The sequence below is a fragment of the Aspergillus nidulans genome, chromosome II (genome assembly GCF_000011425.1).
Source record: "Aspergillus nidulans FGSC A4 chromosome II".
Classification (NCBI taxonomy): Eukaryota; Fungi; Ascomycota; class Eurotiomycetes; order Eurotiales; family Aspergillaceae; genus Aspergillus; species Aspergillus nidulans.
In genome coordinates, this window is record NC_066258.1 from 3,696,517 (window position 1) to 3,723,933 (window position 27,417).

A 27,417-nucleotide genomic window follows, 5' to 3' on the forward strand; every position below is an offset into this window, starting at 1 on the left:
ACCAATCAAGCTATTCAGGCCAATCCTTGCAAAGAGTGCCACATGGGGTCGAGTTTATTACTTTTCTTCAGGTGTTCTTAGTATGCAACTTAGTGTGTCTTGAAGAAGGGCCTAGGGCCGACATGGCAACAGTCCCAGATGTGATTTCCGCCTGGCGGGACCCTGTTAAACGACCATATGCACGCTCTGGATCCCACTCAATATCATCATGGATATCGCGTTGGGCCGTCTCCTGCGAAATACGACGCTGTCGATATAGAGTCCAGCTAGACCAGGAGCCAAATATAACGAGGGTTAATGGAACCACCACGACCCAGTAAATCCAAAAAGGGGTGTGGTCGAAGGTTGGAAGGGAGAAGAGAGTCTGTGGTGCTCTTGGTAAGTTTTAAGACATTGAGGGGACAATATACTTGCTTACGGCAATGTAAGTCGCTGGAAAGAAGATCGCTGTCAGAACGGTGAGTGATTTTAGCGCTGACCCGTCGCGCTTCGACGCTTCGGAGATCTTCTTCGATTCCATGGCTACGGAGACACCGATCATGTTGTCGCGTTGAGATAGAAGGCTGTATATCTGCGCCATGTTAACACATCTTTTCGATGACCCTTGTGAATATGGGGACCCTGACAGCGGTGATCTGGTTATCTGCCCGCCTCTCGTTATACTTCGTATCGACCAGTCGGAACTTGAGCGCCGTCTCGAGGTTCGCAATCCACTGTACGTACTGGTCTCTTGGGCTATGTGTGACCACAAATGTCTGAAGGATAGACCGTCCAATACACACGTCACCAAGGGTCTGCTTGATGAGGTCAAGATAGACTCCAATCGAGTCGATCCTTCGATAACTCAACGAGATATGCAGCTTGACCGTATGCCCCAGTCTGGACAACTCACTGTCATGCGCCGGTGCATCTGTTGCCGGAACCTCGAGCCACCCATGTTGGCCTGTTGCCTTCTCGACAGCGCTTAATTCCTGACGAACCTTTTGCATGAACAGCATGTTTGTCGAGAGGCTGATCTCAACCAGTATCGTGGGAACAAGTAGTGCGTGGCCCAAGAGTTCTTTGTGCCGCTCATTACCCTGCTGCAGGAGGCCTTGGTCGTAGGGGCTGACGCGGAGCCCCAGTGCCACGGTACAGCTTGTTGCGAAGTCATGGTGTATGGCGATTATCGAGGCGAAGCTCCCAGAGAGTCGGACAGATAGAATGAATACTACAACAACTCAGTGTTCATGGCCCCATGGAGACTTGGTTACAATTTCACATATTTTTGGTAATGCTTCAGAAGCCACGGAACGTACCGACAGATTGAACCTCTCCGTTCTCATCGTACTCGGTTTGTCTATTCGCGGTCCCTGACGTCGAACGGTACCTCCAGGTATCCAGTACTTGAGAAAAGCGGTAGCGCCGTGTGAGATGACTGAAACTGTCCTTACTGATTGAAAGCTCTAAAATCTCGTCCGAAGACAGAGTGTTCCCCTCTGAATCGAGTGCTGTAGATGCAGTACCCGCAAAGCTGTGTGCTTAGCGTCAGATATGCCGGATTCTCATTTTGTGAGGGCGAAACACACATCCATCTCACTCTGCCGCACGGTTGACACTGAGCATTATCGATACTTGCAAACATTCCCTGGGCGTATTGGTCAGTCCAATGACTCCTCTCAGAGTCAGGAAGTATGGGATAACGGCGTAGACGTACTTTTTCGTCCACCCAGTCGTCGACATCCTCATGCTTGAGTGACGTGGTGATATAATCGCTGCAATTGCCGTTCTACCACCATTATGGGCCATTAAAACCAGAAACATAACAATGGAGCATTGAGGTAATGTTCGTACTGGGTACCGCTTCATATCTGTAACGGTGCATACCCCGGGTCTGAAATGGATATCGCCCCCTGGGTCTATTCCAGCCATGGGCGTGTCCAGCTCCATACCGTCACTATGCTACTGAGTCGAGCCGGAAGATGGGGTCTTTTTGAAGTGTATGAAAGTAAAATTGAGGCTGAGGTTTACAGAATCAAGGGCCAGGTGAATCAACCGGTGAACCCAGGCATAAAAGAATTCCCCTCATTTGATTTCAGCCGCACGCCTGACACCCGGTTCCGTCAGTTAGCCCGCGTCTGTGATAAAGAGACTACTATTGATGAATGGAATGATTGGAAGACGGTTGTTGTGGCGCTGGTGCAGCCGTGCGCAGCTTGAACAGGCTTTGATAGCCGAGGGCGTCTTGGAGCGATGTACTACGTTATGCAGGAAACTTAGCAAGAAAATATTCTCTTAATCCTGAGCACTTGAGTCTAGATCATTGATGTTTCAAATAGGCGTGGGGTCCTGATACTCTGCCTTTACGCAGGTGTACTGTTGAAGGGAAGGAATGACCAGAACGTCCAGCAACTTTCACCAAGAGAGCTTTCCTAGCCTGTAGCTACAGTATCCTATGCGCCGTGTCGTAGATCAGAGGGTGGCCACTAATTCACTTTCGCGATCTAGCAGGCCGGCCTTCTTAAGGTCAAAAGTTGACCTTTCAGTATGACAAGCATTACAGGCATATAGCCACTGGGATAGCTAGGGTTTGCACAAGGCTGCATTCCGGCTGATTACAGACTACGTAATAGGCTTCTGACATTTTATGACGTGTTTCAATGAGATCACGGGAGAGTTTGGGACACTTGCGCACCGTGTACGCGGGTAGTACTGACTTGGGCTTAAAGTAGCCTTTGTCTGAATGGATCTAAGCCTTACGATGTGTAGCTCAGAAACGAGCCCTCACATCCCCAGCCGGGACAACTTCCAACCCCTGTAGATTGCCTTCATCCCGCCATCTCCCAATATACTGCAGAAACGAGATCGTTCCCTCAGACCACGTCACCCCCCTAGCCCTCTTCGCCTTCTCTTCCGGGTCCGTAACATTGGCACTATCCCCGTGCCCATTAAAGTACCCGGGCGTACATCCGTAAGAACAGAATAGAACGGCGGAGCCCGGCGAGGGATCTCCGCCGTGTGCGCCTCTTCACTATCACGGGTGACCTCAATGATGGCTCGCTGCTGTTGCCCAAGGCCCTGGCCACGGCCAACGCGCCGCTCTCCCTCCCCAATCATATAGGCGATGTGCTGCGCAATGAAGCCAAGCATGAACACATTTTTCCCCGTAATGGTTGCCTGGCTTGTGCCGGAGAAAAACAGGTTGGGGAATCCATTTGTCGCATAGCCATGTAATTTCGCTGCCCCCTTAGTCCGCCACTTCTCGTCTAGAGATTGACCGTGTCTCCCAGTAACATTTATCCCTGTTCGAGCGGCGGGACTCCCGCTCCCGGCTGTGGGTGCTTGGTAACCGGTCCCAAAGATTTCAACGCCGAGGAGGTACACTTTCTCGCCTACGACAAGACCCGTCTCTGTCACGCGCGACGGACCCTTGCCGTCCGTGTCGACTAGATGCACGTTTGGGCGGTTGAATGTTTGCAAGTAAGTATCGCTGAATTTTGGCCGCTTGCACCAGGATGGATACCATGGTTTCAGCTTGGCGGCCGTATCGGGATCGTGAACGAGCTCATCAACTCTGGCACGGACACTCTCCATATGAGGTAGGTCCAGGGCGTGATAGGCATCAGCGTGATGCTCAATCACTTTTGACGAGGATTTTGTGACACCGTGATTGGGCGTGCCAACGATGGCCGAGTACGCTGGCATATCTGTCCACGCGTCATTGACCAGATTCTGCAGGCCTGGCACTGCAGAGTTGGTGATGAAGGTGTTGACGTTCAGTGACCTCTTGAACTGCCACCCTTACTCGTAGCCACCTTGGTCTGAAACTCCTTGGGATTCGTCTCGTGCTGGCCGCGCGGGCGGACAGGAGCCGGCGTACGCTGGATGACATATAGCTCCCCAGCGTACTTTGCGACTTCTGGGACAACGGAGATAGCCGTCGCTGGGGTACCGACAACTGCAACCCTCTTCCTTTTCAGTCCCGTAAGACGTTGGTCAGCCTGAGAGCCACCGGGGAACAGCGTAATTCCAGCGAGCTGTGTGGAACAGCTCGCCCTTGAAAGACGGCATTCCTGGAATCCTTGGAATCCGCGGTCGGGTCAATACCCCGGCAGCCAGATAGACATACTCAGCCCTAAACGTCCTCTTGATCGGATTCTCAGTAGGCTCGCGGTGCTCCGTGGCTGTGATATTCCAGAGTTGTGCATTATCATCCCACTGCACCCCTTCAATATCTGCCCGGAACAGCGTCTTATCCACCAGATTCCGCTTTTCTGCAATCCGTTCCGCGTGCTCGCGGACCTCAGCGCCGGATGCATATTTCTGGCGCGGTACGTACCCCGTCTCTTCAAGCAACGGCAGGTACACATAGCTCTCGACATCACAATGCAGGCCAGGGAAGCGGTTCCAGTCCACGTCCCGCCAAATCCACCGGCTGCATCAGCAAGACGTATCTCGTCAGATCTTGCTATCCCCTCCTCTATAAGACGGACTGCGAACTGCAGCCCTCCGTAGCCTGCACCGAGCACAAAGAATCGACACCGACCGTCATTCTTGATGGGTGAGGGTCTAGCGTTCAAGGCTTCGTGGGCCACCCAGGGATCGTCAGCCAGGGATCGTAGCCGCTCCTCGTCTGCAGATGTCAACGGGACGAACTGTGAAGATCCCTCCGGCTTGAGCCGCTTGCTTGCTTCCTCGGCATAGCGCTTACGGACTGCGGCGAGCTTCTGCGGGTCAACTGAAGGTATGGTCATATTTGAATGCGGTAGTAGATCGTATAATTAAACTCTGTGTATCTATTTACTACTGAGGAATTGTTTATTGAATAAATAGTCGACGTACGTTCCGTGTTGGAGACGAAGAGGGGCGTTTGATGACGCGACTTCATCGCGGCAAGGTGTGACATGGGTGGACAGAAATAAGCAATCCACGCCATAGTTGAGCAATCCGAGCCTACCTGCTGCTATACAATGAGATGCCATATCCAATAACTACAGCTGTCATGCCACCTATAAGACTGCCGTCTCTTATCGTGCATCAAGCATTCTAGCAAGTATACCCCCCTAGCCTGTCCCAACATTTCTTCCGAGAACGTTTCATTACCTACAGAGTCCATCACCTGCTAATATTCCCGCATTCTCTCAATCTAAGCTATCTTTGCACAGAGCTTATTAGGACAGTGGCTTCAACGTTCACATAATTTATCGCAATCCTCAAGCATCGTTCACGACCCAGTTTACAACAGCGCTCACGTATCTAATCAGGTGTAGAATCCTAAATAAATATCTTGACACGAGCTTAAATGTAATCGTATACCAAGAACCAAATCTACCTTGACATCGTATGACGGCCCGGATGTATGGTGTGTGAGCAACAAACAATATGTAACCAGGTTAGGGTTTCATCCGCTACCACTCTCAGCTTTAGCAAGTAAGCAGGTGCCATCGCTTTGAATTCTTCTGGATTATCATTACCAGAGTCGACGCCGGACTCTGGACAATTCGAGAGGCCAAAAGTAGCGGAGCTTGTCAGTAGGTAGGTTACAGCGCCTTTACTGTCGAGAAACTCGAGAAACTGCCTGATTTAACATAGATGTCCTCTCGTCTATCTTTCCGCTGAAGGCGAGGTCTTTCCAGTGGAATATCAGGTCGTCTGTCTCTTATTCAGATTTTGTACTGTTGGCAGATTACGGTCCTTAACGTTATTGGTGCAGCTCACTAGCCAATACCCTGATTTCAATAGGACTACTCCAGGGTGTATAACTAGTTCTAGTGCACGTTGAGCGGCAGGTTTGGCCGACTGGGCTGTATGGATCAACTCTGGTCAGGTACGAGTGCTTGAAAGGTGAGCCCCAGATCATAGGCGCATTAGGCTACCGGAACCCGAACGGCAATTCCAAATAAGAGTATGGAGACATACTCTCTAGAGCTATGAGCATATATCTGATAGCTGTATAATACGATGAAACTTCGTTGCACGCTATTCATACTTGAGCCATAAAGATGTCCAAAGGCTAATTCTTACCACTTCGCCCATCTCCTGATAAACCCCAATTAGATACACGGTGAGATGCCACCGCATCGTTTTCTTTAACGGGCCCAGTCGTGAATCTTCCCAACTGGCATAGGTCACGACTGACATAAGCGCTCAGGTATAGATGTAAGCAAGCCAGAAAGGTCTCAGCTGAGTGCAACCCCTCCCACATCACGTGGTATGCTCAGGGCTCCCGCTGGACTACGATCCTGGCTATCAAGCAAATGGCAATTGACTCAGTGAAGGTAGATAATATATCAAATACATGGCCTTGCGGGACCAGCCCGGGCTGGCGAGACTGTCTGCTTTCAGCATTCCTGGTGGTTCGGCTCGTTATCTGCCTAGTGGGCATCTTCAGCTTAGAGATACTAGCGGGCTCGGAAGAGATGAGAAAATGAGTCTTTGTACTTATATTAGATCTCAGATCTATGTGGTAGAAAACTGATCAACCAGCTAGTGCATTATCAAGGCGGTTGGCGAGTGTAGTTAGCCAGTCAGTCTCAATACATCCCCGGATACAATTATCAATAATATTCTCACATATCACCCCGGCACGGTATGTCCCGTCAACCCCAACATTCCCCAAAGACAGATACAAGCCCCAGACAGACCGCGAAAAACCGCCTTCCCCGGCACTCCCTCCGTCCAGCAAACCCACGCGTCGACGGCACCAACATACCCGCCCAGAATAATCAGCACTGTATCAAACTCCTCCAGTCTTCCCTGCGCGTAAAAAGTCCATAGCGTCAGGCCGAACGCCGTGATTCGACCGCATTTGAGCACCATTACTGCTTGTGCAGCTTTAGAGGACGCGATCCGTGCCGGCAGGCCGAACTCGAGTATCGCTTTCTCGGCATCAAAGAACGGGAGGAGTCCGCCAAGAGTTGTAGCAGTCGCGACAAAGAGCGGCGGGATGTGAACGAAGCTAAAGTGAGGGAGCATTTTCCGGATGGTTTAGTATAGCAATGTAAAATATGGGTCGACCGGTGACACAGTAAGGGATTTGGATAGCGATATGCCAGTAGCAGCTTTTGTCCTACTTTTTTTTAAGAAAAACCAAAAATAAAATAGAATAGAATAGAATAAATAGAGAAATTAACATATGAACAACATATGTATAAATATATATTCGTACTCAAGTACAGAATGCTGACAAGGCTAGGAGAGGGGTTAGAGATAAGGACCGGCACAATTACCAGTTGACTGCATGGCGGGGCGAGAAATATGCTGACTGATATGATCCAATAATACGAGAATATAGCTGCGTTTGGGGTCCAAGGGGCAGTGTTGCTTATACGGGTTACCTTTCGCGCTTGCTGCCGCGATATCTTAGTGAGAGAAAGGCATAATCTATTGATATATGTACAACCGTGACCACAATTGCCAGGAAAAAGACATTCCAGTGATTGTGTTAGGGCATCCGTATTGTATCACTAGTTACTTTCTGCCGTACTTTCAGATAATAGGTTATTTAACTCCGTATTTTGTCCTACAGTGGACCCCTCAATTCCTCAGCTCGTGCGGGTGGGGAAGCTCCAGTATATAAGCTCAGCCACGCCCGTTTTTCCTTGCTCGGTCTTTAATGTCCTGCACCCACTACTCGCACTATGGCCTCGTTTCGGACCCTCTCGCGGCTGGCAATTGTAAACTACCCCAACCTTCCAAGGTCCTGCTCACTAACAAGAGCGTCCAGGCCGCCGTGCTTCTGGCCGTCTCCCTGCCCTACCTGCAGAGCCGACAATATCCCCTCACCCTCTTTCTCAAGAATAAGCCCGAGAATTTAGAAGAAACCAACAAATTCAGCTCATCAGCGCTAAAATTTGCAGACACTGGTGTTCGCAATTGCGAAGATGGTATTATCGTCGAGGAAGACGCGTTTGCGATCCTGAGCTGCGACCCTGGGCGGGATCTATGGAATACGGTGATGGGCACGTTTTATCCGCAAAGAGAGAGGATCCCTAATGGTAAGCTGTGGCTCTATCGCTATGGGATCGATTTAGATCTGGAGATGCATCAGGACGAAAAGAAAGACGAGGCAAAAGTCCTGCAGCCGATCGTATTCACCGATACGCCCGATGACTTTTCGTTCCATCCGCTGGGCGTTGAGTACCGCCGCGACACCGCTACTCTGTTTGTGTGTAACCATCACATTGATGGCTCCCGTGTCGATGTCTTTGTTCTGGATGCAAAGGGAAAGGTGCCTGTAGCTCGACACGTTCGGTCCGTGATCCACCCGCTGCTGCCCGGGCCGAATTCGATCATTGCGCTGAGCGATCACGAGCTTTACGTCACGAATGACCACTATATGCTTCGGAAGGAACACCCATTCTTGTCGCTTTTTGAGACATACGCCGGTATTCCCGGGGGCACAGTGGCGTATGTGAAGCTTGGCGACGACAAGGAGTCCGTTGAAGTGAGGACTGTTGCACGAGGCCCCTTTGTGAACGGGGTGACTCTGCTGAATGAGACGACACTTGCCGTTGCTATTTCGGCTGCTGCGGAGGTTCGGCTTTACCGGCGGCTGCCGGAGAACGGATTGGAATTCCTTCAGGCGATCAAGATGCCCTTGTTGCCGGATAATCTCTCAACAGACAAAGACGGGGCGCTCCTGATCGCAGGACACCCGCATCCGCCAAGCCTTGAGAAGGCAGTACGCAAGAGGAGAGAGTGTATTGATGCGCAGGGTCTCGTGCCACAGGACTGCTGGAAGTCCACGGCGCCATCGTGGGTGGCCAGGTGGACGGCGGCAAAAGGGGTAGAAAATCTGTATGTGACCACCAGTGGGTTCGGGTCTAGTGCTACGGCCGCCAAGGATGCAGTCAGGAATGTGGGCATAGTCACCGGGCTGTATGAGAATGGGATCTTGGTGTGGAGGGAGTAGGCTTCAAGAAGATATCTGGGTACTACGGCTGGGTACAAGGAGAGCAGGGAAAGCCACCTCAGGCAGTCAACGGCAGAATGACAGACGTCACTTATTGTAGTAGGTGAATATCGTAGTTGTCATTCAGTTCTTCAAGCTTCACTTGATCCAGAATATTTAGGGCTTTAACACAACTATAGCTTCCTGCATCGCCCATGTTTCTCCGTACAACTTTCCCTCCTTTAGGTAACAACTATTAAGTCTTCCAAGATCTGGCAGCATCACTTTTAATTTCAGATGTTTTGCCTGGTATTTAAAATCAGCTGTTCTGGATTTCAATCAGGCAAAGACGCTCTGCTTTCGCGCCGCTCACATATATAGCTTACTAACAATGCATGCTCCTCAACAAGAATATTTCGCTGGCACAGAGGTTGTACTGTACGGTTTGTACAGTTCTGTACGCTAAGAATGCTCTGTTTGTGGGTCAAGGGCTGTCATTTCTGAGGATGCGATATACCCATCTTACTAAGGAATTTTGCGTCATGATTCAGATACTAGGCAGTCTCCGAGGCCGCTACTTGCACAATATCAGTTTTGTCCTACAGTTAGGCACTGATAGTGGAATACAGGCTATCTGCTAAAAAGTACAGCGAGCCTTGCGCGGGTGGCCAGATACACAAAAATGTCCCATATCCGTCTTGTGTGAATAGAGTACGTGGAGCTCCTCTCTCAAATCATCTCTTTTCCACCTCGAGTACAGTCAAAGCAAGGAGGCGTGTGATCATTGATATTCTCACATAGCTCCTTATTCATATACATAGCATGGCTTCTAGGAAGAACTCTCATACAGGTCATGGCTCTTACAAGGAGCATTGTACCTCGCTTTTTGCGTTCCACGGTGTGACCCATGGAGCGACTCTGGAGCTAGCACTATACGAGGACTTCGTTCAATCACAAGAGCTGCCTCTCTCAGTTATGCTTACTTCTACAGTCGTTGGTTTGTGCCTGCCATACCAGGAATCGTTGCTTAAATGACGTCAACCTTACGCGCGCCGTAAACAACCCAACCCATTCAACTCAACAGGACACTTCACCTCATCACCATCTTCTCAGCCAACACGCAAGGTCCTCACTCTAACTCATGAGCCTAACAATTCAACGCCGCCTGCTTTCTCTTGTCCGCGCAATGCCTTCTTACACCGGCTCCTGCACCTGCCGCAAAATACAGTACGATCTGACTCTTTCGTCGCCCGACGACGCGCGGACGTCATTATGTCATTGTAAGAATTGCAAGGTATCAAATTCTTGGCCTCGCTTTCAGAATGATTGCGGTATGGAACGCAGGTATTGACGAGTCGATGCAGAAAGCATTTGGCGGGAACTACGGCCTGACAGCGAAGATCCCCAAGGACGCGCTGAAGATTACGGCCGGCAAGACGAAAGAGTTTGCCGCCGATAATGGCTCGGGATCAATTGTGCATCGTGAGTTCTGTGATAACTGTGGGAGTTTTATCTGTGAATACGGGGTAAGCTTCTACGCTGACTATTTCATGAGGGGCTGCTGTGCTGAGGAGACGTAGGACGCTGTTAAGGATAAATTTCGGTACATCGTCGTTGGATCGCTCGATGATCCGGAGGTACTACCGCCCAAGGGCGAATTCTTCTGCAAGGACAGAGCCAGCTGGATGCCTGAGATACCCAGTAAGTTGATTCTAACTGGATCCGGAGAGTGCCATGCTAACCCGCGTAGACGTATTCCATAAGAAGGAGATTAAAGAGTGAGAATCTTATTGTACACTTATAACCACCGAGAGAACTGCATATAAGTAGACCGATATTCGACCAATAAACGATGTTCAGATGAGATGGCAAGTGTGTTAATGCCCTCGACTTCACGTCTTTTTTTCGCCAAAATATGGAGATAGCATCCCATTTTATATTTCCGGAGGGCGAAAATCATAGCGCTGCGAGTATATTGTCAGCCTGGGAGATTGAGACAGACCTGACCCTCTACCAGTGATTTTTGCAACACTACAAAACTACAAGATATGATTATTGGAAGTTTGGCAGATAACTATAACCGTTCATAATAAAATGAGAGGGCAGGCCAGATGCTAGTTGTTATATCTGCGAAGTAATGGTCTAATGTTCATATTAACAAATACCTCCCAGTTGCGATCGAGGGCCTAAGGTTGGCAGAGCTTTTCACAAGATAAAAATGGTATTGGGTTTACTTCAAGGTGCGAATTCAATGCCCTATGGTATGCAGTGAAATTAAGGTATCCAGCAAGAAACGTGTGGGCCTTCAAAGGGAACATATTAAACACGTTGACCGATATATAGTTGAAAGCTGCATTACGAACGTGAGGTGAATCTTTCAAGTTGTGAAGACTCCCGTGCGACACCCTGTTGAATCATACCATTGTATCGCACTTTCTTATTCATTAAACAGCCGGATTTATATTTCTACACCTATTGATTAAACATCCCCGTCTCCTATCAAAATCGCGTACCAGGCTGCAGCTGGGATGTCCTCCATTCTTCCACAACTGCCTTTGCGCACGCTGCAGCGGTAGTTGCGGCGTAGGGCTGCCATATTTTGTTCTTGTGGCTATCTGCATAATCACAGGCACCTTTGATGATAATAGTGGGCAAGTTATCCCAGGTGCCTGCTCCTTCCATCTCGAAGGCGATGATTTTGTTTTCTCGCGCAACCTGATCACGGTGGATCCCACTCTTCAACACGAACTCGGAGCATGAAAATCGCCCAAACCAGATACAAGGCTGCAAAGGATCACCTGTACCTGTGGCACCATTTGACGAAAATGCGGCGAGTCTAAGTCTTTTGCCATCTTCAAGACGTTTTCGGCGTACCAGGCACCCATCATCGCAACCCAAACTCCCACAAGAACTGACCAGAGCGTTGTCACAGACTCTGTGAAGTGGCACCGTGCATCGTGCGCAAATGGAACACTTTTCAGGATCCTGGTGTTTATGTCGGTACTGTGTGGGGAACAGCTTGTCCTGGTTTGTCCGCGGATATGCACCACGGCCGCCCAGACCCATCACAATAGCATTGGCGTACCGCGTGGTTTTGTTTTTGAGCCTTCCATGTGTCTTCACTCCCTGGAGCTTTTGCAAGAAAGCGCGAATCATTGTTGGTGCACGACCGAGCACGTCCTCAATCTCTGTCCAGACGGTCAACCGACCTGGGTATCGTTGCTCGGAGTTTACCATCACGACAGCAGTGCTGATCAGGACATCGCCCAAGAGAACTTCATGTCCATCTTCGTCCTTTAAATGGGGATTCACACCGCATACTCCGACCACCAGGGCGAGCTTGATGCCAGGGAACGTGGCCTTCATACTTGCGGCAGCCGGGGCAGAGTCCATGCTACCCATCCTGGGGAGGTACACCAATACGACATGGTGGCAACCAAGCCGTCCGACAGTATAGGTATTAACATCGCTGGGTGCCCGGCTGTAGACGAAGCCGTCGCATTCATACTCTTCGTCCAAAGCCGCTTCGATGGCGTCGCGCTCGACCTTTAAGACGGTGAATATCGCAATCTCGAACTCGTCGCACCTTGGACGTGAGGCCGATGCCATGTCTGGACAGTCAATGCAACTGAGAGAAGAATATTGTTATAATATTTGATTCCTGACTTTGTCGCTAGCGACTGTCGGTACTGGTCTTCCGCTCACTCCACTATGGTCCGCTGAGGTAAATGGCCCTTGTTTTCAAACCAAGGTAGAGGATGAGCAAACTCAGCTGGCTCAATTAAATCAGGAGAAAGAATACTTAGGCGCTTTATGTTCGTGAACTGTAAAGGTACGATGGTTCTCTATGGCCATATCATTGGTTGCGGTGATGAGTTTCAGCCATGGCGGCTACACAGCTAGGCGGCTAAAAGAGGCACCATAGGCCATTCATTGCCGTGGATAATTAGCTTCGATTGCATGGATTTGAGAATACGTTTCTATTTTCAAGCAGTGCGGTTATATCTTTGGTCAATGTGCGCTATTTCTGGCATTTTGTTCTTGCGCGGCTGTGACGCCGTGATTATTCGTTACACGTTCAGATGCTCCGGAGCCTCGCGAACAGCTTCTGGCCCGGACCCCCGGCCAATGTGAGCAGTCATCCTGGCCTTCGCCGGAACAAATGCTTGACATATCAGAGAACATTTGGGGTGGATACCCCTCCTCGCTCTAGACCAGCCTTCCACGGATTGTTGGTTAGTATGGTCGTCCCGTTTCAGATGGTGTTAATCAGTGCAGGCGAGTCCGGGATAGAAAGATGCAAGAAATGTACTCGACCGTTAGATTGAACTCGTTAATCGACCGCCGTTTGGCAGCAATGAGGCCGTCCACGACGACGTCGTACTTCACGCCACGAACCATGTGCATCTGCGGATCAAACAGCACCTCAATATAGGGAACTGCCATGGAAGAGTACGCCCAGGCCAATTCATCGACGTCAGCAGATGTAATAAGGACACTCACCAGGCGAACCCAAGCAACATCGATGGCTCGAGCGTGCCCTCCATATGCAAGGTGGTTATCGACTTAGGGTGTGGCGACGAAGAAATCGTGGAGAGGTGGACTTGCACATCATGCTGACGTGGTAAACTTTATCCCTGGGAGGATCACAATTGTTTCAACGCTCTATATCTTTTAAAAACTCAGATTTTCCGTTCCGCACTTTGGCGACGACAATAACGGATTATTTACCGTCGTCCTCAGGCCACTCACCGAGAACAAGCAGAAGAGCAGAAGTCTACTCAGTGCTGTAAGTCGGCTTACAGTATGTTTCAGCACTTATCAGATTCGTTGGATGCGAGAGGTCAAAAGGGAGGAGATGCGAGTTTAGGTCCTGGTGTATAACTTCCTGATACAACCTGGCCTGGACTGGGCCCGATCTGGATTGATATTTCCACATTTCTATTCTCCACACCTTAACGAGGACGTGGGGCAAAATCTTGAGCCACGGTTGGACTGGTTTATATTTTCCAAATCAAGTCTAGAATGTCCCGGCTTGTGATATTTGCCTTAACAGAGTATACCCTCTCAGCCTCTTCAGTCTCCACTTAGTGGCATGCGAATCCTTGGATCAGGTTTCTATAAATTGATGTTATACAACATCAGCACACAGCAGCAAGAATGAATGTCACGACAAGGAAATAGAGGGCGGATGAGTGGGTATCCAAGTAACAGGGAGTAAGGCACACAGTTCCAGCACCACAGGGCATTTTATTCTGGAGAAGCATGGAAGACGGCGCAACAACTAGGATCATAAATATGGTGGAATAAGATCTCTCGATTGAAGGGGCTGTTCTTGAGCACGACACATCTGGCACCGGACAAGACGGATCAAGCACAGCAGCTTTTCCTGTCACATAGACTGGACCGGGCAGATTGCAAAGAATGCTCGGTGGGGAGAGATAGCAGTGGTAGTGGCTCTGAGACAGACATAATGATAGTCCGGAGGCTGCAGCTGGTAAGTGAGACTCTTCACATTCTATCCGACCACTGTGACATGGTGTATTTCGGGAATTCCGTTCATGATTCTTTCTTGCCAATTAAATCTAGTAATTTCAGTACAGAGCCGTGAAGAGAAATGAACAAAAATTTCATCGTACCCGTTATGAGGCGCTTATGAGGTCTCTGGTTTCCTTCCATAAACGAAAATCCTATAGCTGGTTAGTGGACAGTAAATATAAGTTGGTAGATGGCTCCGTACACTCTCTGATACGCATGAATAGAGCTATCCTTCCATTTCATCCGACAATTCGCGATCAGGATCTCGACTTCCTCAGCGGTCCAGCCCAGAATTCGAGTGAAGAGGTCGATTGTAAAGCCATGCAGGCCGTTTAGGTGGTTGGTCAATGTATACTACGACTCAACAATTCACTCTCGGCACAAGTATAGAGGACTTACAAGAGCAGCCGCTTCATATTCCTCTCCTTGGGCCAGACATTGGTGGGGTTTTTCATGATCTTCAACCTCACATCAACAAACCCAGCCTCTTCCATTAGGGTTTTGTACTCGGCTGGTGCGGGAATGGGATAACCGATTCTCCTACGACCCTCAAAGAACAGGTTGGACCACTGCAGTGCACTGCTGTCTGCGGGATTGAAATCGTCATCGCATTCGATGCCCGAGTCAATTTCGTGCATCTCGAAATATTTGCCAGGCTTCAGGGCACTACCACAGGATGGAAACATCTTAGCCGCGGGTTGAGACTCTATAGTTTGGGATAGAATGTCTCTCAGGTCCGTACCTCAGCGCTTGACGGAACAGCCTCGGATAGTCGGAGACGCTGGCCAGCAGCAGCCGAGAGTGGATTAGGTCGAACGAATTGCGCTGAAAGGCCCAATCGTTCTCAGTTGTCGATCTGAAACTTGAGATTTGGAGGGACACTGACACAGTTTCAGCAGGTATCCTACCACTTACCACCCATACAAGCGACCTACAATGACGGTTGCACCGGGGAGAGACCGGCCCCGACAACTGACGCCAAGGGATGCCTGTCTGCGACACCGATTGCCCATATCCCAGTCCCAGCGCCTAGGTCGAGGATCCGCTGTGGATCAATTACTGGGGCGAGGTACAGTCCACCCTCGAGAAGCAGCAGGAAGATATGGTGCTCAGGATCCTTGCGTGCAAGTTCGTCCTATCCACTCAACAGTTGTCTCAAAAATGATTTTAGGGGTCCTAGTGCATACCCCATCGTTGGGGAATGCATAGTCTTGCTCACTGTCAGGGATGTCGAAATTAAAATATAAAAGTAGGGTAAGCTTGCTTACGCCCTGATTGAAACGAGTGATAACGGCTATGATCAATTCACCTGTCAATCACGCTCGTGCTCGTAGTAGGATAGTGAAGAGGATAATATCGTCCATTATCATACTCAAACTGCACCACCAAGCTATTCAGGGACAAAGTATGGTTCACACTATAGCGCCGTTAGTCAGGGATCTAAAAGTGGAGGAGGCGAGGGTGCAGGCTGGGCTAGACGATGGTATTTAAACCGTTTGGCAGACTGATAATGACATCGTAGATGTTTGCGTTCTTGCAGCAGAGCACAAGTTTATCGTCTGAAACATCATCTCAGTCTGTGCCCAGCATAATATTCTCCCGGATGGTACCTTGGTAGAGCGTTGGCTCTTGGCTGACAAGTGCGAGATGGGAGCGGTACTTGTTGATGTTGAACGACAAGAATTTCTTGCTATCGACATAGACACCGCCGACTACTGGATCGTAGAATCTCTACAGGAGGGCAATCGCAGTGGACTTGCCACATCCACTAGCTCCGACGAACGCAACGTACTGCCCGGGCTTGACATGCAGTTCAAGTCCTCGCAGAACAGGCTGGTTTGGTCGCGTTGGGTACCTGAAATGCACGTTTCTGAACTCGACATGGCATTCTATACTCTCGACCATCTCACCATCATGGCTCCAGTTATCGGAATCTGGCGTTCAGTCGAACAGAGCCTTAAGACTAGCAGCAGTGTGCCTAGCTTTCGCAATATCCGGTGCATAGCTGAAGATGGTCCCTGCAGATTGCGCCGCGAAGATAACTGCGTGAAACACAGGAAAATATTGGTATCTGAGCAGGAGAGTTAGAGCTGATATGGCGTTTGTTCGTGGAGTCATCTACCCACATGGAATATTCGCGTCTGCCAAACAAGGTCCCTCCATACCAGAAGCCGAGAGACATGCAGAGAAACTGGAGTGATCGTGATGCCGCGTAAAGAACGGATGACTTGAGGACAGGCCACACCAGTGTGTAGCCTTGCGAGAGGAGCTGCTTGTGGTAGTGGTTGCAAATGTCCGCCTCGCGGGTCAAGTAAGCTACGGTTCGGATAGCTGAGGTGGCATCGCAGGCATAGCTTGCAGGTTTCTCGTAGGCTTTCTTTATCTCTTCTCGAGCTGGACCAGCATGGCCAAACGGAAGTACCCACAGGCTAAAGAAGGGGGATGGTGGACATACACATCAGAGTAAGCTTCCACCCTACGGCCAGACCAATGGCGCAGGCGGCAACTAAGGTTGTGACCAGCAAGAGAATCGTCATAAAGGTAATCCCAGATAGCCCGGCCAGGTGGGAAGTCTCAGTGGACAGGAAAGACGTGAGAGCACCTGAGAGACGTTTGTCGAAGAAAGCAATGTCTTGCTGAAGAATATATCGAAATGCTTGATCGCGAACCCGATGGGTAAGTCGCTCTGCACAGTAGGAGAACGCAATACCTTGAGAGATGAGAGCGAACAGTTGTACAAAGGCAAGAATCAAATAAATCGGCGACCAGAAATTGGCTTGTTGCCGTATCTGGGAGTTCTCTGAGAGAGGAAGCGAGAGGCTGTAATACACTTGGCGAAGAAGACAGCTTGGGTTGGATTACCTCCACCACAAATGGCCGAGAGAGAAAGTCCAAAGACCATATATTTCCATTCGCTTTTATTCAGACTAGCAACAAAACGTATCAGCGAGAACAAGTATATTTGTCGGCAATGTCCTCTTGTCCCTCCTCCGCAGGTGCCGTGCATGTTGCGATTCTGTCTGATAGTCTTCTGTCCACCTGAAAATCATCAGGGTCTTCCCTTTCAAGCCAGTGGTCATACTGTCATTAGGACGAGCTATCCTGTCTTTAATTTGCTATATTCGAGCGCATCGAGTTCTGGTGTGAGAATAGGACCAGTCCTCCCCTTTCCAGTGGCCGCTGTTCCTCCATTGAACGTGGACTGGAATCGCCGGGCATCCTGGCCTTTGTGAAAGCCAATATCGACTGAAATGCTGACCGGTAAGTCGATTGTACATCAACGATATGGAGGAGGGTTGGTTGTAGGTAAATACTAAAGAATATTTAGGAGCATGTTCTGGTGACAGTGACTATTTGCTGCAGTTGGCAGGGAACTCTGCCAACCTCCGTTGCCCTTAGCCGTGAAAGGACACGCGCTTGGTTTGAATAGGACCGAGATTATTATGAGCGTTTTAATGTTTCTACTAGGATTCTGGCCCCCGTCAATCTGTCTGATTGGTTAATATATTCCGTAGACTGCGCGAAATGGACTAACTCAAACAGAAATGTTTTGTGACCACCTGAAGCCTGGTATCATTATAGGCATCAGAATCACTGGTATATCATGCAAGCCACCTACAGGCGAAGTCCACAATGCCCCGCTTGAGGATGTATGTCAGCCCTAAGTTTAAAGCTTCTCTAGAACCCCCTCATTGCCATGACTGACTGCGGCATGATAACGGTACTGGATACTCGGGCCAAAGAGATGACTTGCCACATTGGACGCCTATATTCGTCGTTATCCGACCATGTCTGGGAGGAGCTGAGAGTAAAGTTTGAGCCTACATTTCTACAGAATATGAAATCAAATCCTTGCCTTTATATATTTTTTGCAAGCTTTATCTGTGGTGGTCCGTAGCTTGTCTTTAAGCCTCCAACGGACACGCGTTGCTACAGCGACAATACCCCAAAGCCACGAGTGAGGCTTGGTTGCTGAATATGGAATCATACAAGTCTATCACAGCCTCTGTACAGCAATGCACACGAAGCCACGCAGCAGGTCAACTATTCGTCGACCGCGTTTCTTGTGGCTGCGTAATCCCCTTCCTCTATTTCTGCTCCAGCTGCGTTATATTTCTGTCTAGCAAAGTGAGCATGCCACAGTTTCAATGGGCCCGTATCCGTCACCAACCACCGGTGCAGAGTAGTCACAGCTTCCAAGTGGGCTAGTGAGTGCTTCACACAGGCATCCCCGTTGAGGTCCATCGATATTGCGCTATATTCGGAGACCACGCGTCTACGACGCCCTAAGCACCATTTCTTGATTTCCTCTGTTATAGGAGCACCTGGACGGTTTTTACGAGGGTCCATTCGAGCAGCTGGAAATCCAGGACTGGATCTACAGGGCTATAGAAGCGGATATTGACTTGACAGCTTCATTGCCACCTAGCGTATTGCCACTACTTGGAGAACTTGATTAAGGGCTTTCTATCTATTGCCGGTTTTGCACAATGACGTTTGCACAATGTCTTTTCAAGAGTAATACTGAGGATGTAGCAGTATATGGGCCTTATGGAAATAGCACCTTGGCTGCTTGAAGCACTGTTATATATGAAAGGATGTCTGGGCTTTTCTTTATCTTACATAGCTATGGTATCCTGAGGAGAGGTGCCTGAGCTACCGAGCCGAGTTACTGTGCTAGTTAGCCAGCACCACTCCTTTAGTATGAATTAAGATCATTCATTGGTGAGTTATTACTGGTCATAACTTGCAGCTGGGAGTTCCCAGACGTGCGGAGGTGTCTTACAAGATGACATCCGTACCTCCTTGATACGTAGATTGGATATAGCAAAGATGTTTTACAGTCTCAAACCCAGCACTAATAACATTTACTCGATAGGTTCAAGCTGCACGAGGAAATCTGAATTAACCTCGACTTGGAAACTGAATTAGATCATTAAAGTAATCCTTAAAAGTACAGAAATCTGGGAACGTTTAGGAAATATGACCTAGTAAACACCAAAAAGAACGAGTGCAACAGCAAACACCACAACACCACTGCTATGCAAATCCTTTGAAAGCCAAGTTTAGGTAGTCGTGAAGTTGAAACATCGAAAATTGATTAGTCAAAACATTCGGAAAATTCGTGACTTCGTATCGCTCATGATGTTTTGATGGTTTTACTGAATGGTGATCTTCTTTGCAGAGGGAGCCACGGCCTTGGGAACGATCACGGACAAGATGCCGTCCTTCAAGCTGGCCTTGACATCGTCCTGATTGACACGAGTCGGGAAGGTGAAGGTGCGCTGGAACTCGCCGACGGAGCGTTCGCTGACCCAGTAGCGCGGCTTGTTAGCGGCCTTCTTGGTGGAAATCTGCTTCTCGCCGGTCTTTGCAACCTCGCTGCTTTCACCCTGAACTGGCTTCTCGGTCTCGGCCTGCTCAGCCTTGTTCTCGTCGTTGGAGTGGTACTCGCGCTCCGACCGGCCCTTGATCACCAGGGTTTGAGGGTCGGTGAACTCGATTTCAATGTTGCTCTGTGGAATGCCAGGGAGTTCACCGTCAAGGTGGTAGGCCTCATTGGATTCACGAACATCGAAGCGAGGTGCGAAGGACTGCACGACAGTTTGGCCGCGCGTGGAGCGGTGGACGTCGTAGTCGTCAAGAAGACGGAAGAGAGGAGCGAATTCTCCAGGGGTCGGGATAGTTCTGAAGAGAGACATTGTGATGGTTATGGGGGACGAAGTGGATAAGTTGTTATGGTAGAAGATTGTATAGCAGTTGCTTCGTTGCTTCAGACAATGCTTTGGTTTATCACTTGCTTTGCTTCCTGGTAGTCGAAGTGACACGGGGTCGCAACTGCTTTTATACCTTTTATTTGCATTCGAGACATGTCGATGACGGTAGACATTGTCAATTCTGGATGTGGCGCGACGTTTCTGGATAGCCGTAACTGTTGCACGAATCGCCAAGAGCATTCTCGATTGGCGCGTCGCGAAAGCTCTCGAAATTTCTGAGTCATTCAATAATCACGTGATTTTAGTAGAGCTCGCCATGACAGACATAAACGAATCAACCATTTCCGTTCATGATTGGTCGTATAATCATCGCCACTTTCGAATTCGAATTGGTGTTCAAGCATTACAAGGACGTTTCCAGAAGGATGTTTAGGTTAGTACCCAGCTTAGTGTGAGTTAAGGTATGTCAATAGCTTCTGGAAAAGTACGTCATAGAAAACTGGACCAATAATTTGCTTATTCCTTGAACCTAGCTGCAACCTTCCATAGGCTTAATGAGTCTCTTAACAATGATCCTGACCCCAACTCGTCCTCTGCAATGAATCCTCACCTTTGCCAATGAAGCCCAAGGAGGGATAGTAGTAGTAAATTGGGTTAGCAGGGCTCGGAGCACCTAGATATAAGGACGGTGGAAGGTGTTGGCGGTGGAATTGTGTTAACACCACAACTGGAGGTCTGGCTGCTAAATTCCTTAATCAGGTAGTGAAGATTCCAACGCCCACGAATCCATATGACAAGGGCTCGAATGGGGGCCGAAGATATTAGAGTCATTGCTAATTGCCATGAACCACCGCAGCCGAACACATTCTAGAGGGACAGGCGGTAAGTCATCTCAGCCCTAAAGCAGGCTCAGTGCTAACATGCCATGGTGTAATTGCAGCTTCAGCAGTTTTTTATCACATACTCCCGCCGTTGGTCGGGCAGGACAAAGGCAGCCGAGTACACCAATCCGAATGCCCGATATTTCCGCTCCCCGAAGGCGCCCCATGATAGCGAGCTTACGTGGTGGGAGTACATGAAACTGTGGTGGGACGAATAGTCGGTCAGGGCGCGACCAGCCAAAAGGTTGAAAGCCAAGTCAGCAGTGTTGGCGCTTAGGATAGTTGGGCGAGGAATAGACGGTCTAATGTTTTTCGTTCAGGACTCCAGGCGAAATGCTGAATACAGGCAATTCAAAATACAAAAAAAAAGCAACCAAGTCAAAAAACATACAACAGCTGGGATTCGCATGTGGTCACCCACCATACTACTAACCAGCCGGCGTGTGGCTTAAGTACGGCTGAGCGGACGGGAAGCCCTGTTCTCCACACCCTATGGTCGTATGTACTTGTCAGCAAGGAAATACAATATGTAGAGAGCTATCGAAGTGAATGAGTTTAGTAAGGTGAGGTTTGAGGGTGATATCCCTATTACTCGCCGGCCGGTCCTTACATTTAGTTATTATCGGGAGAATATGCCGCTAAGACAAAGGCGCCATGACTTTCAAATTAGTCTTAGACAGTCATATTTTCTAGTCGACAGTTATCCACATGCCTATATACCTGAGCACTTCCAGGACCATTATTTTGCATGGCATAGCAAAAAGGACTGTATACAGGACGTTTCTGTCCCTGGGTTTGTTTCTTGCATATTGTATCTAAGCACTTGGTAACTGCTCATCAACCATTTTCAAAGACATACCTCATGCGATATTTGCTCCTTTTCAACTTGTAAGCGTCCTCTTGATGCTACAACATAGGTATGGCCGTGGATAGCGCTAGTTGGATACTCCGGCAAATCATCAAGATGCTCAATTTGGAGTGTTTTAAGAGGAGATGATCTAGCATTAATTAGAGAAATCAGGCCAGGCATATCTGTTCATACAGCTTGAGCAACTTCGAAGGAAGTACTAGCGACAAGCCACATGATCCCTGCGACTGAAGGCGTTTACCTCTGCCTTCCTGTTCGCAAGTGAGCGGACGGTTTCTTGAGACTCTTAAGGGTCTTGTTTGCGGTCATAATAAAGTCCCTCTTTCGTGCGCCCTGCAAAACCTCGACAGAGTGTTCTACCGGAATTACCAGTGCCCAGCCACACAAATATGGCAATTTTCCCTTCTTATGGGATATTATAAGTTGCTTAGTACTCCTGTCCAGTCTGTTGTCAGGGATACTGTCTTCCCATTCGCCCACTTTTCAAGTTTACGGCTGTCCGTCGCTGACTCTTGATACCAGTGGTTCGTTTGCAACCTTCGAAGTTACATCGTATATCACGACGCTACAGGTCTGTGAGGCTCACCAGCGCGATTCCCTCCATGTCATCGTCTGAGAATTCTGCATATTCAGCTGAATCCTCCTCCTCCTCCTCCTCCTCCTCTTCCTCCTCATCCTCGCTGTCATTCTCACTCTTACTCTCCCCCCCACTCTCATCCCCATTTTCCGAATCATCCTCGTCATCGCTCTCCTGCTCCCCCTCCAAGCCGAGAAAACATGGCACATTCTTACGAACTGCAGAGCCCGACAGTCGGTTCGAAATGACAGTGCCAACATACCTAAGGTTGGTCCCGGAATTAAACCAGTTCGCGGGTATCACTCTCAGGTCTTCCTTGCCTCTAAATTTTTCTAACGGCTCAGGCAAGACCTCCGCAAGGATCTGCGTGTCGATATACGGCACGCTCGACAAGGTATCCTCACGAGTTCGCAGCAGCAGGCACCTGTGCGGCTCGCTCAACGCCATCCGAATCTTAGCCAGGACAGCGGGATGGGACCCGTAAGGATGGATAGCATTGCAGTCCTCTTCTGTTAGTGTAGAGACGTCAAAAAGTCCGCTGGCTATTCCATCTTTGATGATAATAACATCGCTTGTGGTGGGTGTTCCGTACAGGTAAGGGGCCATTGGGCCTGCGGTTTGACCCAAGTCGAAAATGGATGGGGGACACCACGAGTACCGGCCGGAGCTTGCTATGGTAACCTCCCCGTGGTAAAGATAGCAAGTGGGAATCTCATGGAAAGTGTTCAGGATACACTTGGTTTGCTCGACGGATGTGCGTGATGTGTTAACCTTCCCCGGTTCGAGGCACAGCAGTGATGCTAGGATCATTCGATCTCTCGCCCATGATGTCGTCCGAGGCCCAAGGACACGCATCAGGTGTGGCAATGACTTGATTACAGTGTATTTCGAAGTACCTGAATTTCGCACTGCACGGATGATATCACTGGTTACCAGATGCGCATGGCTGCGGATATTGTCGTCTCTGGGGAAGGTGCTGTAGCCCCATTGTATCTCGGCAGGGACTAGCACCTCGGTCTCGAGATCCTTAATGAGGGGCTCTGAGCTATCAGGGTCCTTGAAAAGGACCATGACGCTTGTGTCAGAACTCCTCCCGGTCGCGTTCAGTTCGGCCGCTGTCCATCCACGAGTGAACCAGGACGACAAAAGCACTGCCATCGCGGGAGTGCCGTCATCTCTCCATTCAAAATTCAGAAGTTCCTGATCATGGATTACAGTATATGTTGCATTGATGTAGTTATCCAGCATTCGGTCCATCGCTTTGCGTTTCTCATCCCGCCCGCTAGGGATGCAGATAGCATCCCACCAGAGCCCATCACAGTTCAATCTGAGAGCAATTCGGGCAAAATACGCCGCAAGACATGAGTTGACTTTGCCAAGATCCTTAAGGCCAACGCCCGTTCCGTCGCTCCAGACGTGTGAAATAGCGACGTAGCGACCGCGCGGCTGCTTCAGTAGGGGTGCCACCGACGGAAAGTCGTTGGCCCATCCTCTGATATCCCAAGCAGTCGGCACCCAGTCTTTATCCGAATGAGAGGCTATGTAATCTCTCAACTCATCAGGATCAAAGTATGCTTCTGGGCATGTGCTGGGCTGGTATGGACATGTTGGCGGATGCATCTGGCGCTTGACCGTACTGTTCTCGTCGGCGAACAGGCAGAGCTGCGCGGTACATCCCTTGTGCTTAGTGCCCTGATCTGGAAAGCCTAGCTTTCGCAAGTCCTGGGTGATGGCAACAAAGCCCATTGGCTGGTTGCCACCGGAGACGAGGAGGTTCCAAACCCGGCTAGGGCAAATGCCGAACCGCCCAAGCTCTTTTTCATGGCGAGGGTCGTTGATCACCTGAAAGACAAATGACTGGTAGAAGGAGAAAATTCTGTCCATCCTAACACGCATCAAGTTCTCCTGTTCGGTAGCAATATACGATACCCAATCCCAGATAGCCATGACGCCAACAATGTCGAGGCACGGAAGACGCGAGTTCATGACTCCCATTGAGGGTTCGTCTGCTTCCTGAATCCTCTCAACCAGTGAGCAGAGATAGTCGAGATCCAGAAGCTTGGGTATGACTCTCGAGTTGCGGCCTTTGACAGTTGAACTCCAGCACGAGAATGCTGTCACCATAAATTCTCGAAACGGCACCCAGGCGCAGTCAGGAAGAACCTGGCGCACTAGGTTGGCCCTTACGACGCAATCTTGTGCGTGGCACGGTTGCAAGTCTGAAATCACGCAGCACCAGGTGATTGCCTTGCGGAGTTTCTGCCCTGGACAGTCATCGATACTGGAGCGGAATGAGAAGGGTGGATATCGAGCGATCTTCCGCTTCATGTTATAATGTCGCTCTCTCCATTCTGCAGTCTCGCTGAAAATCCAGTGCCTATTGGAGCAACCAACATCCGCAAGATTATCATCGGCACCTTCCTGAGCAAATATGTCAGGAGCATAACGAAGGAGCGGAGTGCTGATTTCATATTCCTCATCATCGATGATCACAGGTGCAGGTAGTAGATCATCTGCGCTTGAACCGCACATGTTGCACTGTAAAGCTAAATTCAATTGCTCAAATAATCTAGTTCCGTAAGAGAAAAATAGACCTCTGGTTCTACCTGTCGAGATCAGAGAAGGGCTGAATATAAGTACTTTTCCCGCTCCTGCTTGGGCTGTCCAGCTGATGCATCTCTACCATCCATCATAAGATAATGCCAATATGTCGAAACGCAAACGAAGCCTGTGCTGGTCATGAGAATTCAGCCTGGCGGGCACAGCAGGTGCAGGGGAGAACAGAACTCTGGGCGAACGATACCGAACCTACATGGTTTGCTGAAGTGCAATCCTGGTCAATAGACATCACCCTGCACTGACTTATCAAATCAGAGTATCTAGTGATGCAGCTCCTAATCGGTTTTGGGCTAGCCCTTCCTACATATCGTGCATTGGCTGTAAGACGTGTTGGACTGTCATTCACTGCCACTTTTACACCCTAGTAAGCGAGCAGCTTGTACAGAGTCATCCCTCGTGTCATCCCAGCTGGAGTTGGTTTGCTGCCCCCCACCATTCCCTGGAAATTCCACTACGCCGCCGTCGTGAGGTTTCCGGCTCCCCTCTTCAAAATGAAAAACATGAGGCTCAAGCGCACCTATACAGTGTCAGTTAGCACAGTGCATAAATATCTCACTCCTGCCGCCCTAAGTACAGGGCTTCTATTTTTACTGCTCATCACACCCTTCCCCTCACTCCCATTGAGGAAAATGCCGCTGTTTTGGCTACCTCCTCTCCCGGAATGGGCTGCCCAGCTGGTCAGCATCCTGCCCCTGTGCGCCCTAATTGAGTTCAGCGAAGAAGCCCTGAAACTGCATGTCTTCGAACTGGCCGGATTGATTCCGCTCTGGAGCTGGCCTGTCTCCCCTAAGGGAGCGCGACTCCTGCTCTCGTCCGATAATTCGATTGACGCCTGCTGCCTCGATCGGCCTGGCGCATCCCCCGAGCTCCATTGCATGGACGGCAAATACGGAGATCATTACCCCAGCAGCGCAGCAGCCACGACGAGGCTGTACCTCAGCGCCCAAAGTATCACCAAGCGGGTCAGCAACCCCTTCGAGAAAAACCCTAACCTCTCCCGCCGCCAGAAGCTAGACCTCTACCTCGTGCGACCCATGCCCACCTCACAATCTGGTCTCTGGATCCTGCGCGGGTGGGAAAAGTTGCACGGCGTCGTCTCCCCGCGCTACGCGACCAGCGCACTGACCGGCTGGATGCTCTGGCTCGCAATCCTCATCCTCTCCCTCGTCAGCGGCACCTACCTTGGCTTCGCATATCTCCTGCTCATGCCAATCACCGGAACTGCAGCCTCTCTCCTCCTAGGCGGCCAGGCCCGGAACCTCCTCGCATCCGAGAACCCAGGCACCGAAGACCGCCTCGTTGTCGTCACCGACAGCCTCAACGGCGGCAGCTGGAGCGCCTATTACGGCCCCAAAGACCCAATCAACGCCCTCCTCAACCGGCCCCTTCTCCGCCCCACGCGCCCCTCTCATCCGCATCTCCTCCGCTGGATCATCCGCCTCTGCGTGAGCACTCAGTGGATCCTCCTGATTGTCAGCTCCGCACTGCAGGGCTGGGACGCCGCCGTCGTCACAGCCTGGACCGCCTTCTGTGCCCTCTTCGTAACGTACATATACCCTCCCGAGCGCGCGGCGGCCGACTGGCTGCGTTTCAACTGCGGGTTGGCCATCTCGCGGATCCGCACAGCGTTCACGACGCGGCGCCCTCTGCTCTCTGCGCTGGCATATATCAACCCCGACCGCGACCAGACGGCCTGGATGGACCCGATTCTGGCCAAGGCGGAGGAGCGTACGCAGTGGGAGAAGGCGATGTTTGAACTCATCGCTACGGGCCAGACGGATGAGAAATGGGCCAAGGAGTACTGGATGCACCTGGTGGTAGAGGGGGTGGAGATGGGGAAGAAGCTGGAGCAAGCGGTTAAACAGGAGCTGGCGAGGCCGTAGATGGGCTAGGTAGGTATTGTTGTCGTGATGGTCAGATGGAGACTGACTGGCGCAGGGAGAAAAACCCAACAAAAAACCCAAAAACGAAAAGGATAATAATAGATATGGTTCACGCGAGAGCCCCTGCTATGCAGCGTTGTAAGTATGCATGGGAATGATTAGCAATTATCAAGGCTGTGCTATGCAAGTCGACTCCAATATGAACCCCCAAAGCTGCCCCCGCTCAAGTACCACTGCACGAGGCCGTCATACAACCCCGTACTTAGGCAGACCCAGCCCCTCTGAGGGGTCGAGTCAAATACGCAGTATGAATATTTCTCCAGCCACGCAGTCACTGACCCCGCATGGAGGAAGGCGCTATAAACGCGGGTTCAAATCTTTAGCGCTAATGGAGAATATTTATTTGAACTTGGAGAGCTAGCTAGATGTATGCTCGAAATCATGATACGAAACAGGATTGAA

The 27,417-nt window shown here is 50.0% G+C and overlaps 9 protein-coding genes across 9 annotated transcripts, besides 1 other annotated feature; 3 read left to right on the forward strand and 6 right to left on the reverse strand.

Moving 5' to 3' along the window:
- Positions 1-27,417: part of a sequence feature (contig 1.61 483..865047(-1)) that runs on past both edges of the window.
- Positions 68-1,728, reverse strand: ANIA_03561 (uncharacterized protein; the record flags this gene model as incomplete). Its single annotated transcript, XM_656073.1, has 5 exons — positions 68-364; positions 419-571; positions 603-1,210; positions 1,299-1,513; positions 1,580-1,728. 5 exons carry the CDS (start codon positions 1,726-1,728, stop codon positions 68-70), a joined length of 1,422 nt encoding a protein of 473 aa, XP_661165.1.
- ANIA_03560 (uncharacterized protein) lies at positions 2,863-4,915 on the reverse strand (the record flags this gene model as incomplete). The annotated part of the gene is made up of 5 exons (XM_656072.1): positions 2,863-3,725; positions 3,785-3,951; positions 4,109-4,163; positions 4,319-4,717; positions 4,822-4,915. 5 exons carry the CDS (start codon positions 4,913-4,915, stop codon positions 2,863-2,865), a joined length of 1,578 nt encoding a protein of 525 aa, XP_661164.1.
- ANIA_03559 (uncharacterized protein) lies at positions 7,595-8,893 on the forward strand (the record flags this gene model as incomplete). The annotated part of the gene is made up of 2 exons (XM_656071.1): positions 7,595-7,976; positions 8,013-8,893. 2 exons carry the CDS (start codon positions 7,595-7,597, stop codon positions 8,891-8,893), a joined length of 1,263 nt encoding a protein of 420 aa, XP_661163.1.
- On the forward strand, positions 9,264-10,654 carry ANIA_03558 (GFA family protein; the record flags this gene model as incomplete). The annotated part of the gene is made up of 6 exons (XM_656070.1): positions 9,264-9,315; positions 9,723-9,869; positions 9,957-10,152; positions 10,194-10,398; positions 10,453-10,573; positions 10,623-10,654. The coding sequence occupies 6 exons, from the start codon at positions 9,264-9,266 to the stop codon at positions 10,652-10,654; spliced, it is 753 nt and encodes a 250-aa protein (XP_661162.1).
- ANIA_03557 (uncharacterized protein) lies at positions 11,250-12,481 on the reverse strand (the record flags this gene model as incomplete). The annotated part of the gene is made up of 2 exons (XM_656069.1): positions 11,250-11,278; positions 11,386-12,481. The coding sequence occupies 2 exons, from the start codon at positions 12,479-12,481 to the stop codon at positions 11,250-11,252; spliced, it is 1,125 nt and encodes a 374-aa protein (XP_661161.1).
- ANIA_03556 (uncharacterized protein) lies at positions 14,391-16,947 on the reverse strand (the record flags this gene model as incomplete). The annotated part of the gene is made up of 9 exons (XM_656068.1): positions 14,391-14,457; positions 14,810-15,076; positions 15,153-15,266; positions 15,346-15,545; positions 15,598-15,628; positions 15,720-15,800; positions 16,203-16,265; positions 16,537-16,804; positions 16,866-16,947. 9 exons carry the CDS (start codon positions 16,945-16,947, stop codon positions 14,391-14,393), a joined length of 1,173 nt encoding a protein of 390 aa, XP_661160.1.
- Positions 19,124-20,211, reverse strand: ANIA_03555 (small heat shock protein hsp30). The gene has a single exon (XM_656067.2). The coding sequence runs from the start codon at positions 20,110-20,112 to the stop codon at positions 19,570-19,572; it is 543 nt and encodes a 180-aa protein (XP_661159.1). The 5' UTR covers positions 20,113-20,211; the 3' UTR covers positions 19,124-19,569.
- On the reverse strand, positions 22,114-24,985 carry ANIA_03554 (uncharacterized protein; the record flags this gene model as incomplete). Its single annotated transcript, XM_656066.1, has 2 exons — positions 22,114-22,281; positions 22,463-24,985. 2 exons carry the CDS (start codon positions 24,983-24,985, stop codon positions 22,114-22,116), a joined length of 2,691 nt encoding a protein of 896 aa, XP_661158.1.
- Positions 25,702-26,955, forward strand: ANIA_03553 (uncharacterized protein; the record flags this gene model as incomplete). Its single annotated transcript, XM_656065.1, has 1 exon — positions 25,702-26,955. The coding sequence occupies one exon, from the start codon at positions 25,702-25,704 to the stop codon at positions 26,953-26,955; it is 1,254 nt and encodes a 417-aa protein (XP_661157.1).

Coding starts and splice junctions, on each gene's coding strand:
- ANIA_03555 (XM_656067.2), bottom strand. CDS start 20,112: ATGTCTCTCTTCAGAACTATCCCGACCCCTGGAGAATTCGCTCCTCTC.